At 36.4% G+C, this 18,574-nt stretch overlaps 1 protein-coding gene across 1 annotated transcript in view; it reads right to left on the reverse strand.

Moving 5' to 3' along the window:
- The window catches only part of SKAP2 (src kinase associated phosphoprotein 2), a 119,525-nt gene that overhangs the window by 21,298 nt on the left and 79,653 nt on the right, over positions 1–18,574 (reverse strand). Inside the window, exons 7-9 of the mRNA XM_069007160.1 lie at positions 17,875–17,999; positions 16,905–16,968; positions 16,374–16,478 (exon numbers count right to left, since the gene is read on the reverse strand). Coding sequence (XP_068863261.1) covers positions 16,374–16,478; positions 16,905–16,968; positions 17,875–17,999 — 294 coding nt within the window. The remainder of the gene's footprint in view (positions 1–16,373; positions 16,479–16,904; positions 16,969–17,874; positions 18,000–18,574) is intronic.

The raw sequence follows: 18,574 nt of genomic DNA on the forward strand, positions 1-18,574 counted from the left end.
GTGTGGTTTCCATAGCAATCATATTGCAAATCTGGAAGCTTCTTGCAAATAAGCAGCTTGTATTTACACGCCTCTCGGCTGCAGCATGGAACAGAACAACAAGTGAAGTTATTATTCCAATCACATATTGTTAGCAACATCACTGGAAGATGTTTTGATCAGTTCAGATAAAAACTACTGCAGTGAACTAATTTTTCATCTATTTCATAATGATACAAGCAATCACACACTTGTAATGTGCATTCATGTCTCTTCATTTGAAATCTCACTGTAGTGTCAGAAGGTTATAAGCATACAAACAAGTCTTGTAAGACAGACCCCCCACAAAAACACTTGGATTATTAAATAATCAATTACAAAAATTACACAGTGTCTTTACTATTGTACTTGGCAAGGAGGACAGATGCATGCAAAAAATCAGGTGTGTACATGAACTCTACTGACACTGAATATCACAGGTCTACACTGTTTTCACCAAGAAAAAGTAAAAGAAATAATGGTATGTTGACACCAATAGTATTACTCCTCCACACTGCTTTTTTGCTACCATATAATGATTCTGCACAAATGCAAACAAGAACTTTTGAACCCAAATAAATGCTCACCATGGGAAAGAGTCAAGATCTTTTCTCTACCAAATTTATAATCTTACAAATTGACCCACCCCCATAACAGATGGATTATTACTCTAATACAAAACATAAATCAACCCAGCTATGTAATTTTTTTAAAAAAATTATCAAGAACTGGCTTTTTTAAAAACAAGAGTATTCATTCAGAGAAACATTTAATATTTCCAGAGAAGCAGCAATAAATGCACAAAATTTAAGAACAAGATTGTTTATATAATTTGGCCAAACTGACACCTCTGCTAGCATTTGTGGTGAGGGCTAGTGACCATCTGGGTCAAAGGAATAAGTATTAATGCCCTGTTTTATGCAGGGCCAGCAAATTGCCTTACCTGAGGTCAGTGCTCCCCAGCATTGGGGATGGGGTCCTCTGCAGCATTCTCACCTGTACAGGCCTGTACACTTCACCCAAACTCTTACAGGGTTTTAGCCTAAGTAGCTTGATAGAAAATCCAGTAGGCTTACTTGCCTTGGTGTGTGTATTTATAATGGCAGAAATTTTCATTTCTGGTATCTTCTTTTAGACTCCAGATCCACCTATTATATATGAGAGAGATCTCTCTGTATGAAAAGATCTTCAAATGCAATTAGCAAAACTACAATTTTGATAATCCTTCAATATTCCTGAAGATCGGTCCCTTTCCCCCAGCTCCTCTGGGACTTGGCAGATTGCTGGAAGATTTACACGTGACTCCTTGACATTTCACCTCACCCTGCATTCCCATTAGCAGCCTGGTGTACTCTGTAAACAATGAAACAGTTTGGAAAAGGCTGCTGAAGGTGCTATTGTCTAGCCACAGTGTGAGTTCCTGGGGACAGCAGAGAGGGGGAGACAAACTCTTGTTTTATCAAAGCTCCACCTGACTGTACAATAGTGCATTGTTTCAGAATGAAAATGCCTCCAGGACAGTGAGGGAAGTGGGAAACAAGTTGGCTGCTAGAGAAAAGATTATAAATGTAAGAATTTTTTACCATGACAGAAAAGAGGACATTTTATTGCTACTTCTATGGGTCAGCTAGTTACCATCCAACAGCTCAAACAAGAAAGTTATATTCTTGCATGGCAAACTTGAGTGTAAAAAAAACCAATTTCCACAACACAAGCAGAATGATAGAAACAGGTCACCCAAACACAGGCTAAACACTGGGATTGCAGACAAGATGACATCAACATATGTCAGCAGAAGCAGAAGTTGCATCTGACTAAATGATCATCACTGAGTGTGGCTGTTGTCCGCAGGGACAGCGCTAAGAACGACGCGGAATTCGGGTCCAGCTTAGAATGGAATTATTTAATTAATTACCACCTCATTTATACAACTTGATTCACAAGAGTGGTTTAGCATCATTGGGTGCTTGACCATCCACCTCCCAGAGTGATTGCCTGAACAGTGTAAGACCTATTTCAAAATATTTTCTTCGGTGTACCATAACAAGGCCATGCAAAACAAGTGTGCACCTGTGAGAGAAAGTCTTGGTTTACAAAGTAGCAAACTGTTTCTCAGCTAATTTGCATGAGAACGAAGACATTCACAGGAGGCAGGCAGGAAAATTTCTCTGCTACCGTTTTCAGCATCCATAACTGAGTTCAGAAATATGATGGGAAACAGGCAATACAGAATTGTATTCCAAAAGAATACCAAAAGAGCTCTCTGGGTTATGAACAATATAAAAATACATCTTAAAGAAAAATAATATGCATACTGAGATGTTTTAGTTGAGGACAACCCATGCCAATTCCTAACCCAAATTTCTTCCAACACAAGTGATCCAAGTCTAATTGCAAGATGGAGGCAAAAGGTTTCATTCAAATATACCACCATCTAAACTGGATGGAACCTCCAGCTAACACTTTTGCACAAGTTTTAACCAGCTCTTTGAAAATAACCATTATCTAAATTCTAAAGTGAGGTTAAATATACACACCACTCTTCCCAACCAGTAGACAGTAACAAAACTCTGTTATTAACAATGTCCTAACTTCTCAATGGCCTTGAATAAGTAGGACTGGCTTTACAAAGTGAGAAAGCTAGAATAACGAAATACTTTGGGAGAGATGGGACTTTTGGAAATTACTCCGTCTAACATCCTGCTCTAACTCAGAAAGATAGAACAGGTTTCTAGGAAACAGCAGTTGGCCTCTTTTGGTACTCCACACTAAGCTGTTCAGCAGCAGTTTAAAAGAGCCTGTGCATTTTAATAGCTCACATATGAGACAGCTGAAGCTAATGACTTTCTAGAACAGGATTAGCTCAAATTACTCAGTTTTCTCCAGATCTTGCCAAGTCCCCAGATGTGAGGCTTCCTGTATTCCTTGAGAAATCCTGTACTTTTTTCCCCTCAGCTGCACTCCTTGTATCTCTAAAAGGTGCTACTGTGTACCACTGTTACTCCCAGTTGTCTAAGCAATCTGAATAACTAAACCAGCCATCTCAGCTAAAAGTGAAGCCCTGCCTCCTATTGAGAAGACCTTGGGAAAGTTACCTTATCATCCTTATAGAAAAGGTTAGTAGATTTTGTTGTAAATTAACTCATGATCATTGCTGCAAGAGAAGGAGAGGAAGTGACATGAGAATACTGGACTGTAATTCAGACATTTTCTGGAGAAAAAACAACTCTCTCAAAACAACCTTTCTGTGGAACCAGACAGGGAATCTTAGCATATGTAATGGTCTAGCTTAACCAAAACCAAAAAGCAGATACAACATCCCCTTCCTAAGAAAAGTATTTTGGAGTTGTAGCATTTGATAAACTAAAGAGTAAAGTAAACCAAAAACTTCCCAGTCCCACTAAGGACAAATAGCAAACACTTTACAGCTGCTATTCTCTAGTGCTGAACAGAATAACGTTATTTGGATCATGTAACTATTGCTGTGAAGAATAATAACAGAGAGAAGTAGTAGAGAGAAATGAGTACATTTGGAGAACTCATTCCAAATTTGAGGGGAAAAAGGTATCTCTTTCTAAATACATTTGTGAAAAAGACACCACATTTCTCCTGTATTACCACACAGCCATCCACATGAACTATAGTAGCACAACGGATTAAAAAAATCATGTTTTTAAAAGCTGGAAGATACTTTATGGCCTCTCACTATTTTATGGGAAAAAACAAGCAACAAGTGATCAAAGAACACATCTCTGGAGGAAAAACAGCTTCTCTCACACAAAAAAAACCCCAAGCATTGATGGCAAGGTCATCCACAGTTGCTGCAAAGTGGATCTTCTCATTCTACTGTGCAGCCTTTTACCAGTTTTCAGGAAATCTAGGAGAATGCTTTGCTTTACTTAACTCTTCTACTTCCTGAGACCTGAATATACGTTAACACCCTTCCTCTTTCTTTTTCTTTCCTTTTCCCAGTACCAAGTATTCCAGTACCTTTGCTTGCCTGCCTTTGCCCCATTCTGTAGCCACAGCCAACATCCTCTTCAGACTCTGTAATTTTGTACATTTGCCAAACACAGAAGCTGTTAGTATGGAAGTTGCTGTTTCCAGGGCTTCACGAAGCCCTTCAGGTTTTAAGAAAAAGCTATCAAAATGGGAGGAAAATTATTCTCAGTCATCTCAACGACTGAACAAAATATATTCACTAGGACAACTGAATAATCCACAGAGGTACAAGCAATTCCCAGTTCTAGTTACGAATATATAAAGATTTCATGAACTCAGCTTCCTGCTTGGAGCTCTCCTTGCAAATAAGCAATCTTCAGTCGTGTTTTGAGTGACAGCTCAATTCAACTTAGTTGGCCAGTTCCTTGCACAAGTCCTCCAAACAACAAATAATCTAAAATCTCTGATTCAAACCAAACCAAACCAAACCAAACCAAACCCAATCTTTTTACATACTCTACATTCTCTCTCTTATTTTTTTTTAATAACATAGATGCAAAAGAATCAAGAGCTTCTTAATTCAAAGTTAAAGTAGGAAAAAATTGCTAGTCTGACAGAATTAGGAGGAAGAGAAGCATTTCAAATCTCAGTTACAGCAACAGCAAGCTGGGGAGGAAAGGAGGTAGAAAAAAGGCAGAAAAAGCAGGAGTGCTTACCAGGGAAGACCATTTAGAATGCCTAATTTTAGAATATTAAAATTTATTTGACAAAACTATCTAATTATTCTTAATAAAATTCAATAACAATATGCCAAAGTGCAATGTGCACTGCATAGAAATAAGGGATGGGTTTTGTACTGACCTTTTTATTTCTTCATGAAGAAAGACCTGATAATAGTAATTCTTCTCAAGAGAAAAGATAAAGGTCATCACAAGCAAGTTCATTGTGGATATGCACACAATGATTATAATGAAGAATAAAAGAAATTATAGAGATCCACTTCCAGAAACTCATTCATTGATTTCCTGTTTTTGTATTCACAGACACTTTGTATTTACAAGTAAAGTCACTATTTTGGGGATTTTTTTGTCAGAAATCAAGTATCTTGTCTGATCCTATATGCTGGTCAGAATCAAACTCAGAAATCAAAAAATTATCTGATGGGCCATCAAAGAAGGTGAAAATTTCACAAGTGACTTCAAAATCCAGCTCATTGCAAATTTCCTAAGTTTTACTAGGTACTTTTTTAAATCTTACCTTTACTTTTTTGATCAAGATAGTAGATAACAACTTCCCCACTTGAACGGAAGCATTTCTGAAGATAAAGTTTCATGTTATATTTCAACAAAAGCACAATTTTGGCTCCACTTCTAAAATTGTTCCTAAAGCCTCAATTTTGGCATACCAAATTGAGGCAATAGGCATCCTACCTAAATCCATACTTAAACATTTAAAGAAAGAATAAAATATTTTATGACACTACCCTTAACAGGTCTCAACAATGTAGAGGAAAAGCTTTTGGGGTTTAATGTTTCTACATGCTCATCTAATTATTTAGCCGATTAACAAAAAATGTTCCCTTCTCTGTTCCCCCTCACCCTAACAAAAATAAATAGTTCCAATTATTGGACAGAAGGCAAATCAGTGTCTCAAAGGGACAAAACAAACAACAATTTTTCAGTTTATTCCATGGTTCTGTTGTAGGTTCACAGGAATCTGTGGTAGAGATTGCGGGCCTAAATACGTGTGGCATGTACATAGTATATTCTTGTAAACGCAATAAAGATTTATATGAATTCACTGTAACTAAAATAAATTTGTTTGTTGTCTCAACCTGTAATAGCTCTTAGCTATGTAAATAGTTTAAGTGTTCAACATGACATTTTATAAACCTTATTGTTAAAATGTTTCACTAAAATAAATGTGGTGGCTATTAAAATCTACATAGAAATTATAAATAGTTCCCAACATAAATACATTTAGCAATCAAATATTCAATTAACTAATCTATACTGTATAACTCTGTACTATAGTGTTATTTGACAACTATGTACAGCAATTATATTTCTCAAATTTAAATGTATATCATAGAAAAAGTCTGTAAATGTCAAGTAAAGTTTCTCATAATCATTGATCAGCAGCAAGTTTTAAATTTAAAAGCCATTTCTGAAAAATACATATCCTTAATCGTGACAAATGGGACTTGACATAATATTTACATCCAAAGAATTAATAAAGAAAGCATCTTGCTTAAACCACATAATAGCCTATAGTAATCTGCAGGGTTAATGTATTCAAATTTATAGTATGATTCCTGAACTTACTCAAAAAAGGGACAAAAGACAAGGCATAGCTCACTTCAGTGAAAGGAAACACAAAACAGTTGTTGGCATGTTTCCACGAGCAAAGTCTGGCCCCCAGATGCTTCTCTTGTAACTTCTTTAAAAACGTTATACCAAGACATTTTTGCATTCCCTGTGTTGATCACTAACTGCCCGCTGACAAAAAAAAAAAATGCAGCGGTTTTCATCCTTTGGGTATTTTCATTAAAAGTCACAAGCCCACACTATGCACTGTTTATGACCCAGGCCATTAAATGAAATTATGTCCACTATGCTAAATCCTTTCTCCAAACAAAATGATGAAATAAAGTGAAAACATTATTGCTATGATTCACTAGTACCAGGTTAAATCAGAAATATGCAGAAAATTATAGTTGTTATGCAGACTGTTTACATGTACCATATTTTGGGATAACATTCCTATATTAATCTCTACAAATACTATCCCATTCTTTTGATTCTCATACATTAGGTCCATACTGGGATCGGCCACTCTGGATGTCAGATCTTCCTAGCCCTACATGCCACAAACCACAATGCACCTCAGAGAGAAGAGGCAGGAAACTGGGATGTGGCAATAGCTCATAAGCAGGAGATGACAACTGCTCCCCAGGCAGCTCCCCAGGTCACTGTGGGATTGGCATGCAGTCGTATTTCAAAAGAACCCATGCCTTCTGGAGTCCCATACTACTGGAATTCACTCCGAGATGGTACTTTTGGTTTACCCAGCTCTCAGAGACACAACATAGTCCCAGTTGCCCCGTAGCAGCACTGCTTGTACATCTGAGCTAGGCAGTTCATCCAGGAACTAGGTTTTATGACCTGTACGGAAGTTGTAACAAAGTCATATCCATCTTGAACTTTTGTTTATTGAATTATCTGAAATTGTTGTTCAACATCTACTAATGGAAATGTGTCACTTCTTATCAAGGGATCATACAATCATTTGGGTTGGGAGTAGCCTCTAAGATCATATCATTCCAACACCCATGCCGTGGGCAGGGACAGCTTCCATTGGATCAGGTTCCTCAAAGCTGCAACAACCCAGCCTAACACACTTCAGCGATGTGGGGTGTCTACAACTTCTCTGGACAACCTGTTCTGATGCCTCACTGTCCTCAGAGCAAAGTATTTCTTCCTAATATCTATTCTTAATTTTTAAGGAAATAAAATTTTGAGAAAGGTATGCAAACAAGATAAATTCAGTCAGTATATTTTGGGACAACGGAAGCACGACCCTCATGCTAGAATACACAGGCTTTCCGGTAGATAATGCTTTGTTTTGAAAATGCAATTCCTTCCTTTAATTCCCAGTTTTATGTTAAGATTCAAGGACAGAATAATTGTCACAGCCTGCTAAGACAGAACACTTCCATAACCCCAAAGATGGAAGTACTGGAACATCTTCCTTAAGGATATTTTAAGTTCCAGAGATCCTAAACCAGTTTTCATTAAAACACAGAGTTTTTAGGTGGACAAAAATAAGATCTGATAGGAGAAGTTAAGACTTAAAAAAAAAAAAAGACTGAAACAAAATATCCACTGTGACAAGCATCTGCTTTCTGGATAAGAAGACTGTCATCCTATCTTGCCATCCAACACAAATCTCACTGACTTGCAAAAAACTTTCCTCAATCTCTTTTGGCTTCTTAAGAAAAGATTCTCCCTGCTGAAGTTTATCTGTGTGCCTGCACCCTGCACTTCCCTGGAGCATCTCTCTCTCTACTCTAGGGCACAGCAGACTGCTTCATCTTGCCCTCTCTGCCTGATCCACTGAGTGGTCTAGGGGCTGGACCCTGCTGCTGACCATTTTCCTTTCCTAGGAGCAGCATCCTGCTTCTTTCAAAAACTTGTACCTAGCCCAGGGAGCAGCAGCGAAGACAAGGAAACAAGCAGCTTTTTCCTATGTTACCTTCTTTATATATGTGTAAACTAAACATGACATCTATTGCAAACACAGAACTCTGCAACACACAGACAAATTGGATATACATGCACACAGCCAGAAAAACTCACGAAGCTCTGCTTAATTGGTAGTATTTTGTTAGGCTAATTCCTCCATTTTGAGGAGAGTGGGAAGAAAGCGAGTAGCAAACTGAAAGGAAAAGACATACACAGAAGGATTTATGCTGATGCATTTCTTAAAGCTGAAAAATTCAAATCAGATATTTGTATCTACAGTAACAGAATGATTAATTCAGCCTTTAGAGCCCACCTTGCTGGGACTTATTTGAGAATTCAGTTGCACAAATTCTGGTTCTTCAATAGCTACCTTGTGGAAACCAGAAAAGTTGAGAAGCGATAGCCTGAGGCACCATATAACCTCTGGTTGCTCATTTCTCAACAAACTCTATCTAATGGTTTTAATAGCCTGATATGCAGTCATTCATCACAAATTCAAAAAGTTAGGGTTCTTTGATCTATCTATATAGTATTTATCACATTTATACCCAAGCAGTAGAACAGGCCCAATATTTATTTCTATTTTCATAAATATACATAATACAATTGACATTTTACTTCGAACTTGCTGAACTGCAGCAACTCCTCAAATTTATGCTTAATAAACTATCTCACATAACAAGACATTTTCTCTGAATGCTATGCATTAGGTGTATTGCACTGCTTCTTAATCAGATAAAAACAGCGCCACCACAGAAAACTTTGCTTTCAAAAGAATATAATTTGGGTCCACAACCCATTGAAGACATGCATGCATAACAAAGCTTTGTTCACATTTAACATGAAGCTAGCTGTCAGAGACAGTCAATACTGAAAAAACTGATACAAATAAAATTACTTTGTGCGATTTTTTCTTGCCAGGATGACAAGTTTTTCTGAGACAGGATTCTATCTCTTAATAACAAACAGTTTCTGCCACATACTGTTCACATCAGATTGGTTTTACAAATCAATACAGTCAAAAGTTGTTTAACACTGGTACAAAGAAGAGTACAAAAATTACTGACCAGTACTTGCAATAAAATATCTTCTTTCAATAAGTAAATTCATTTTGATAAGCTGTGTGCTAATTAGTCTTTGAAGGAGTTCTTTAAACATACAGAAGTATAATTAAAAATACTTCCTTTTTAGATATGCCTTCTAATTTTAAGCAAGTTTTAAAATGCCACTAGACATTAGTTTATTTAGTGGTGTATTTTTTGTTGGGTTTGGTTTAGTTTTTTGGTCTGACTGGATTTTAGTGTACTTTTCTTTTAATTTCTGAAATACATAAATAAAATTCAGCATTTGCTAACCTGAGACTTTGATAAATATAGACTTTCCAACATGAACTCCTTCAATTTGTTCTAATGGTTGACCACAACATCAGGAAGATCACTTCTATTTTCTCCACCTGTAAACTCTGAAATCTGTGAAGCCTGAAACATCTCAAAACTATGAAGTCTCTCATGCAGTTCAAAGAGAGGAGAATAAATACCTATACTTAATGGCACACACTTTCCATTTACTGTAGATACTGTAATTGACTGCTTTGAATCTCGCAACTGACCAAATTTTCTGCAGCAGAGGTATATCACTAAATAAAGAACACTTTCCTAAGAGCATTTATCAGTAGACAAACCTACCCCGAGCCCAATCAGTCAATACCTCTCACATATTCCACTTTTACTGGCCTCCTCGCTTTTGCAAGTGTGTGTGTGATGAGAGAGCATGGGTTGAATTGCACCATGGACAAGTAGGCTTTCTGACAGCTACGGGCCACCTGTTGTTCACAGACAGTCACTTTATATTCACTTTAAAAGAAATGCAGAAGAGCCTGTGAACCTTATTTTTCCTCACAAAGACCTGCCACTTCCCACTCAATGGGCATCTCATTCTTTTCAGCTACACCAGATTGTCTTACCTCCTCTTCCATCACTGACACCCAACATCAATAGAAAGAAGGGTTCCCTCTTTAGATGTAGGATTACAGTAATTGAAGATAATGCCCAAGCTCTTGTAGCAAACAAAAGCTGAGGTCCAGGTATCAAGTTCCTAACCATCTTGTGGATGCAATGTCTTTAAATATTTGTCTGGATTCATAACTCACGTCTTGTGAGCATTTAGTACTAGCTGAAGGACAACTTCAAGGCATATATAAATCCCATAAGAGTACTGCCACAAAACCCAGAGAGACAGAATTCAGACACAGCTCCATTTCATCAAAGCTGCTGAGATTCAACAATATCCAGTTAAAAGAGATTGCTTTTCAATCATTACCATGTCTGACACTTAGTAGATCCCAAATCCCAGTGATCAAGACAACAAAACAACACATCTTGGACCTAAAAAAAAAATTCCTTTCTTTATTACTCTCTGACACTAAAACATAGCTCACACCTGCTTTTCACTGCTTTTGTATTACTTTAATTACTTCTGAATTACAGCAAACTGAGTAAGCTCCCTGTAGCACCCCGCTGTCCTTATTCTGGTACTCCACCCATCAGCAAGATAGTATGTGCAAAAATACTCCTTGTATACAATAATATAATGGCTAAGCAAGAGAAAAATACTTTTTAAGAACCCTGAGATTCTATTTTTGAAAAAAAAAATTGAAGAATCCTCACTGTTTTAAAAGGAAAAAAAATCCATTGCTGTGTTCTTGAATCTGAAAGATGTTTTCATGGAAATTATTCAAAAAACTTTCAGAAATTACTTTGAAAACTTATCTTTAGTACTGTCCTCAAAAATGCAGGTCTTTCACAGAAGTCTTTTCAACTTCAATTATTCCAGACCCTACTCATATTTTATACTTTGAAATCAATTAGTAATTAAAAGCACTTAGAATTCTTTCTGTGGCAAAGAAAAATCATAGCACATCAGCATTATATACAAATTCTGGACGAGAAGTAAAGAATTCCCTAACTACTGAAGAAAAGCAATAAACACTGGGAGGAATTTGGACCATATGCCAAGATATATAATACATTGACTTAATAGCAGTGGTCACAGGTAACGTCTCAGACTCCATCGTCACCCACATCTCTGCTGACTTAAATCTATTCCTCTGGTTTGCAACGACCAATTAACAGTTTCTTTCTTTAAGCCTACTGGTTTTAGAAACTGATTGTACAGCTGTAATGCACAACTGGGATTGCTTGGCACCAAACACTGTGTTTTGGTGCACATACTCTGACTGTGCTATAGTGAAAACTCGAAAAGAAGCAAAGGTGTCCTGAAAAAGAATTTTCATTAACACAGTGCTGTGAAATCTTCACTTTTAGTGTCAAAAAGTCAATATATCTGACACTACATCTTGAGAAAACAAATATTTGCCATGAGTGTTCATGACTGACAGATGAAACTTACACTCAAACTCCACTACATAAGCATTACTTTCTTCTTCCCAAGAAGAGGTAAATCAGAGAACATGGGGTTTTTTCCCCCCTACCTTCATGCTCATGAAAAGGGTACAACATCATAAAAAAAGTTGCTTCTTCAAAACTCTAGCAGTCCAGCAAGAAGAAAGGATGAAGATGGTATTGTTATGCTGCCTAACTGCAGGAGTTTACTGTTAGAAAAAAATAAAGCACCAAAGCTGCTTAAAGAGACAACCATGAGAAAGAAACAGGATGATCACTCTCTACCTTCATATTCAATGTCAGAAATGGTCTGAAACAACATCAATATAATTTCTTTAACTATTTAAAATTGTTTGTTTAAAATAAGTAAACAAATTGAAGTGTTTCTTTGCACAGCACACTTCTCATTGCATCATAGTTAAGAAATTTCTTACCTTTTCCTCGGCTTTGCCTTAGTTACAGAGTTTTCCTACCTAAGCTTCCAACTACACTGCAAAACAGAATTATTGCCCAGAAACCTGGGCTTGACCAAGCAGTTTGGCAGAGGACTGGTAACAGGAATCAAAAGACAAATGCCAGGTTTCCATTCCCATCATCCTCTGCCCAGAGACTGAATCAATCCTCAAATTTAATTTACAGAAAACTAAGAATTTATGCAAGTTGTATTGGCTGGAGATCACCACAGCACTGAATTTCACCATCCTTATCTCTTTCGCACCTGAAAGTACTCCATGTTATGGACAGGCTAAGAAGGGATAACAAAGCCACAATGCCAGTCTTGTGTCACACAACATTGCTTCAGGATTTCCAACCTTATCTGTTCTGTAAGGGAGGGTTTTACCTCCATGCAGCAAATAAGGACCACCAAAATTAGAATCAAAACTTATCTTTAGAATCATTTTAACAGAAATTATACTGTATACCATGGAAAGTACTGCTACAATGCAAGTTTGTGAGGAGAAAGAGAACAAAAGAAAAAAGCGACACAAATTTGAAAATTAAGATAAGTATGTTAACTTAGATTAATACCTCTTTTCTCCTATTGTGCCAGAGTGTGGTAGACTGGACACAAACTGAGTTGAGATTGAAGAAAGGATTAAGGTGGCAGGCAGTAGTTAGCATCGCAGTTTTGGACATGTGCTCCACACAAATGTGAAACCACAGAAGACAATACCAAAGGCCCTTAAAGTTATGTCACTGAAACCTCAAGTTAACAGAAAAAATTCTGTCTTCAAGGGCTGTAACAGATGGGAACAACTTTAAAGCTGGCACATGTTCTTTTTTATGACAAGGACAACTCCATTGTTTAAAACACCACTTAGCTAGAAACTCTATGCATCCACACAGCTCTAGTTATTTAATGCTACAGTTTTAGAAGCTGTTTTATGTTACAGCTTGTAACACTCAGCTCTAGACTGCAAAATTACATACAGTGTACTAAGGTAGAAAATAAATAGCTAATTAAGAAAAATGGTCCTTTACTAACAACATTTTTAATTTTGCTTAGCCATGTTTTCCCCCATGATTTTATTAAAAACCAAAAAGACTAAAAGCCTAGTTTGCTATGACAGTATAAAGATTCCTTTTCCTGAAGAATCTTCCCAGGGAAGTTTTACAAGTTGGGAATTCTTTGAAAGTTCTGATGGTTTTGACTTTTACCTGAATAACCACAGTAAAACACTGACTAATACTGAGAACCATGAAAATTATCCTTCTATGGTAAATATGAATTTGTATGTGCTATTAAAGAAGAAAGTAACAGATCAAAAGATTAAATTTCCCACATCTCTTTGTACCCCTCCCAACTACCAGCCAGCCAGCAGACAGTACATAGTGTGTACCACTGAAATCTATGCTTTAGGCTAACAGACTATTGCCATTCTGGATACTGGTTTGAACCTACCCAGCTTCTGCCTGGAAAATTCATCTACACTGGTTTGAACCTACCCAGCTTCTGCCTGGAAAATTCATCTACACTGTCTCCTGCCACAAGCAGGAGAAAAAAAAATAGCTAAGCAATGAGACAGCTACAGAATACAGCGTCAGTCCTGATTACTGCCACAGTTCTCAAAATTTCCTGATTTTCAAGCCTGTGCAAAAATATCCATATCCTTTTTTTAATCCAAAAACACTTTATTCAAATACTAAACCAAATATTATCAACTTAAATAGCTTACTTTCCTTCTGAAATGCTGGCATAACAAACACTGGAAAAACACAGAAATGCAAAATTTTACTTACTTGAGAAAATGTAAATTATAACCAAATAAATGATAACACGGTACAATGAGCTGTGCACCTGAAATTCAATATTTATAAAGCTAGTGGATCTGTGAAAACAGAGGATTAGAATTCTCTAACATGAATATGCTTTGAGGATAACAACAAAGTGAAGATTAACTACTTCTCCCTCTTCTAAAGGATCTAGCATATTTGCCTTCAGCATTCCAGAGTTTAGCATAGCTTTGCAGCTGTACAAATAATTTTTTTCTGTTCTCTTAACAGGCGTTCCAAATTTCTTATTCATTCTGTATTATTATGCCAGGTAACAGCAGGGATAACGATGCTCCACCCTTCGACCATGAAAGGAAGAAAGCATAATTCACTTACCTGGGAAAATAGAAAGGACAGCCAACTGCAATTAAATGCAACCAATCAGGCCTAATTAAAGGAGATGAGACCAAACTGGAGTGTACTCTTTTACCAACCATCAAGTTTAGATGAACAGCTATACAAGAAACAAATAAGGCCTACTCCTGTGCGGTTTGTCAACTAGCATTTCATCTAACACTCTTCAATATGATATGGGTTAAAAAGAAAAGGACTGCTCTAAGGCATCAGAAATGTAAGTCTGTAATTCCATTTAAGTATATGACTATTAAAGTGCATTTATGGAAGATAAAAAGACTAAATAATCACCTAAAATCTATTGCAAACTTACGCTTTATTTTCACTTAGTTACGTCAGCACATCAGAGTCAAAACTAAAAGCTCCACCGTAAAAGGTAAAATGGTCTTTCCTGAAAAGTTGACAATTCAAATAGAGATGGAAAAAGCATGAGATAAAGGAAGATAATCCCTACTTGACAACATGAAAATGAAGCACACTCCAAGATCATGGGGAAATAAATTAACTAAAAACTGAAACTAAATTTCTTGAACTACCCCTTCTTTGTGATGTTGTTACATTTCAGGTTTACTAGCCACAGGAGATAACAGCTCCTGGAAAACTGTCATAAAAATGGGATGTAAGTGAAAATACTCTAAATTCCTGCAGGATCACACCAAGGCAGCAATTCTCTGAAGACAGAGCTCAAAGCAAAGAACTCGAAGTCTGTATTAACCAGCGTCCTTCTCCCAATATTTTATGCATTACTTCTCCAGCTCTACTTACTATCTGACATTCAAATGAACAGGTAAGGTAAGTGAAGCTCAAAAAAAGAGTAATTTATCCCAGGACACATGTAGAGCTTCTTTAACAAAAGCATAAGCAAGCATACAAGACCACTTTCTGTAGGAACCTCAGCATCCAAAAAGCACTGTAATAAGGTTTGGCTGTATCTTGTAGCCATAAGCTTAAGCCTGGTAATATCGTTTTTATATTCACTGTAGAGAGTTTTTCTGCATGCATGACACACTGCATGTCATTTCAGCAGAACATGCAATGTGTGTTGAAGTAATCTAGGTACAATTCAAAGATACAATGAAGAAAACAGCTCTTAAAGATACATAATTTTATAGCTTATAATTTTATTATATTCATTTTCACGAGACACTGGTTTTTTCTCTCTTTAGTCACTGAAATGACCTTAAATTGAAAATCAAGACAAAGTGTAAAATGTTCTTTTCTCCCATGGTCAGAATATTCTACCTAACAGATAAAGAAAGTTAGTCAGCATCACATGACAACTAATTTTTCCTCTGAAATTATTGCTGATAATCGCACTGCTCCAAACAGCAAGGAGTATAGAACTCTATTTCATACCAAGTGATTATTAATTGTCATATCACTTTAATGTATCATTTGTTAGCTAATGATAACTGAAAAACTGGTATTTTCCATAGCTTCTTAAAATTTAATAAAGAACAACCACCTTCCTCCTAGTACTTGAATGTCTATTATCAAGAACTTTTGCCGAGCTCTTTTTCTTTTGTTTTGCCATCTGACAGATACAGTTGGACATTCAGAGTCATAATCATGCGAGCACATTGGGAAGCCCACAGTAAAAAGTTTCTGTATAATCACAGCCATGCTGGAGAACATGGAATAGAACAGTGTCAATACTCATATTGCTTTATCTGCAGCTCATTTCCAGAGTCTTTTCAAACTAACACATTGCTTTCTTGCAGGATTATAATACCATGTATTAGGCAGAAGCTGATAACATTTGGAATGATAGAGAACTTTTGTTTAATACAAATGCCAAAATGAATAAAGAAAAAGATAATGGGCAAGTTTCTGGAAAAAGATGAAAGGCTTTTCAATTTTTTTAATTTAAAAAAATCGCATACCAGAAAATGTTAATGAGCCAAGAGTCCCCTGAGTTCATTTTTACACATTCTGCACTATTTTGATGCCCCCGCTAAAGAAAACTGAAGTGTTCTCACTCTGAACACATTCTTTTTTCAATGTCATAGCAAAATCTGAAGTCTAAAAGTATCTTACTCGTCATGTTACTTTACTCTTACTTTAAACCACTCAAAGTTATCAAACTAGAAGTAGAGAAGACAAAATGATCACAAGTCACAAAGAAAGAATTCAATAATACCTTTAACTTCTTCATAAATGCTATCATCTATCGGTTCACTGTTCACTTGTCCAACATCATCATATTCCTCTTCCTCCTCCTCGGGAATAGTATTAGATCCTGTATCTATGTAACAACAGTTTAAAAAGTTAACATTTAGTGGAAAAGAATGCCTAAGCAGAAATTTATGCAAAATGAAAACACAGTTCTTCTATGACCTGCTCCTTCCAGTACATTCTGCTTTTTTTTTTTTTTTACACTCTTCAAGGGATAAGAGTTTATATGAAGGAGCTTGTGTAAGAGAGAGCTTTCAAGCTAAATGAAAGCTTTTCAAGCTAATTTTCAAGCTTTTTCTGGGAGAAAAGTAAAAATCTTGAAAAAAGAGAAAAGTCATATAAAAGCTGTAACACAATTGAAAACTAGGACTTGCTACTCAAAACTTGGACATGTGGGCATATTACATGTACTAACATGACAGATAAGTAAATGGACAGAACTACTATCACTAAGTAGCACTGGCAATAAAGGCAACTGCTCCACTGACTGGCTTACCTTGAATTACAAATTTGACTTGCTGTACCCATTCCTCTGCTTCTTTGGGAGTGGCAGCTGTAAACTATTAAATGTTTATTAATAACTACTAGCAGTAACAACAAAAACACAACTACAATTTCATTAGCAATAAAAAAGAGGGACTGTAACATTCCCGTCACTTCCTCAAGAAACCATTAGCAATTCTTTTCATGTCTTCTGGTACTTTTCTTGCAAGGATGCTTCTTATAATGTACAGCTAATTTTGACAAATTTACGTAATTGAAGGAGAGGATGATGGATTTGAAACTCTGATCAGCAGCTGGCAGCTGTGCAGAAAAAAGCTGCTTCTCTTCATCAATGTCAAAGCCAGAACTGATGAACAAAATTTGCCCTTGACAATTAGAAGACACCCATGAATTTCTTTAGACTGCTGGGTACAGTTTTCTTAAAAATGTTCTTGTCAGACTCCAACACACTACCTGACAGCTTAATTAACTGGCTTTCAACCGCAATCTCAGATATTTAAAACTTATTAAACTTACATTCCATATTGATGTCTGGCTGATAGATCTCTGAATTGCACAGCTGATATGTGCCTTTTCGTAGGTTTTCCTTGAAAAGCCATGACCAATACAATATGTATTTAACACTGATACATATTTTAACTTTTTTTTTACTATTTAATTCATCCAAGAAATCACACAGGCACACTATACAATAGATATTAAAAGGCTAATATTGAAATGACCAATAGATAAAGATGATAAATTTCCTTGTTCTTGACCAAAAAGATAATATTAGACCATGTTCATACATACATTTTATCAGATTTTTTTTCCTAATATATGAATATACAATATAAGCAAGCAAGGTTTTCCTTTTTTCATGAAGATGTCAGTGACAGTTGTTTCACTGAGATGTTAATTCAGTAACTGGAATTGTAACGGCTTTATCAATTAAATTTCAAGTCAACATTAAAAAGTCCAACCTGATAAATGCGCTTATCTGGAGCTGAGATTTCAAAACAGCAATCTTTCTTTGCATCCTTCCGAAGGCTATTATTCATTCTGATGGTGTAGCCCTCTAAGGCAAATTCACCTTTCTGTTGTTTGTCTGTTGGAGATAAAAAACAAAGTTAGAGCTTCATTTACAACAGTGAATGTAAGTGGCTCAGCAGGTTATCGTTTATTCAAATTTTGTTTTCTATTTCATGAATTTTACAAAGAACAGGGAGGTTTTTAGCAAAATGATTAAGTGATGCTTCTGGAGATAAAGCTTTATTTTAAGGGAAGATGTACCCAAAAGTACATTTTTCTGTAGGATGCCTAAGGAATTCCACAGGGGGATGTTTGCAGATGGTGGTCTTATTTAGTAAGAAGTGCATGTTATGACACTTGTATCTAGGGAAAGCCAAGAACTGGAACTTGCAAGACACGTTTCCTATAAATCAGTGTCTCTTTCGGGTTCAGTAAACCGATGGGAAAACCTGTCTAGCTCAGAACTTGCTGAGCTCCCTCCTAAACTAACCACTTCACTCAAAAAATAAACTTCAAGCTCCTTTTTAAGCAATTGGAAAAGCAGCTTTTCACATCCTCCCACCCACTCCCAGATGTGCCTCCTTTCAACATGGCAAAAATACAGAATAAATTTTGTTATAAATTCAGGTGTGTGCGTCTGTGTTCATTCCA

The sequence above is a fragment of the Aphelocoma coerulescens genome, chromosome 2, assembly GCF_041296385.1.
Source record: "Aphelocoma coerulescens isolate FSJ_1873_10779 chromosome 2, UR_Acoe_1.0, whole genome shotgun sequence".
Taxonomy (NCBI): Eukaryota; Metazoa; Chordata; class Aves; order Passeriformes; family Corvidae; genus Aphelocoma; species Aphelocoma coerulescens.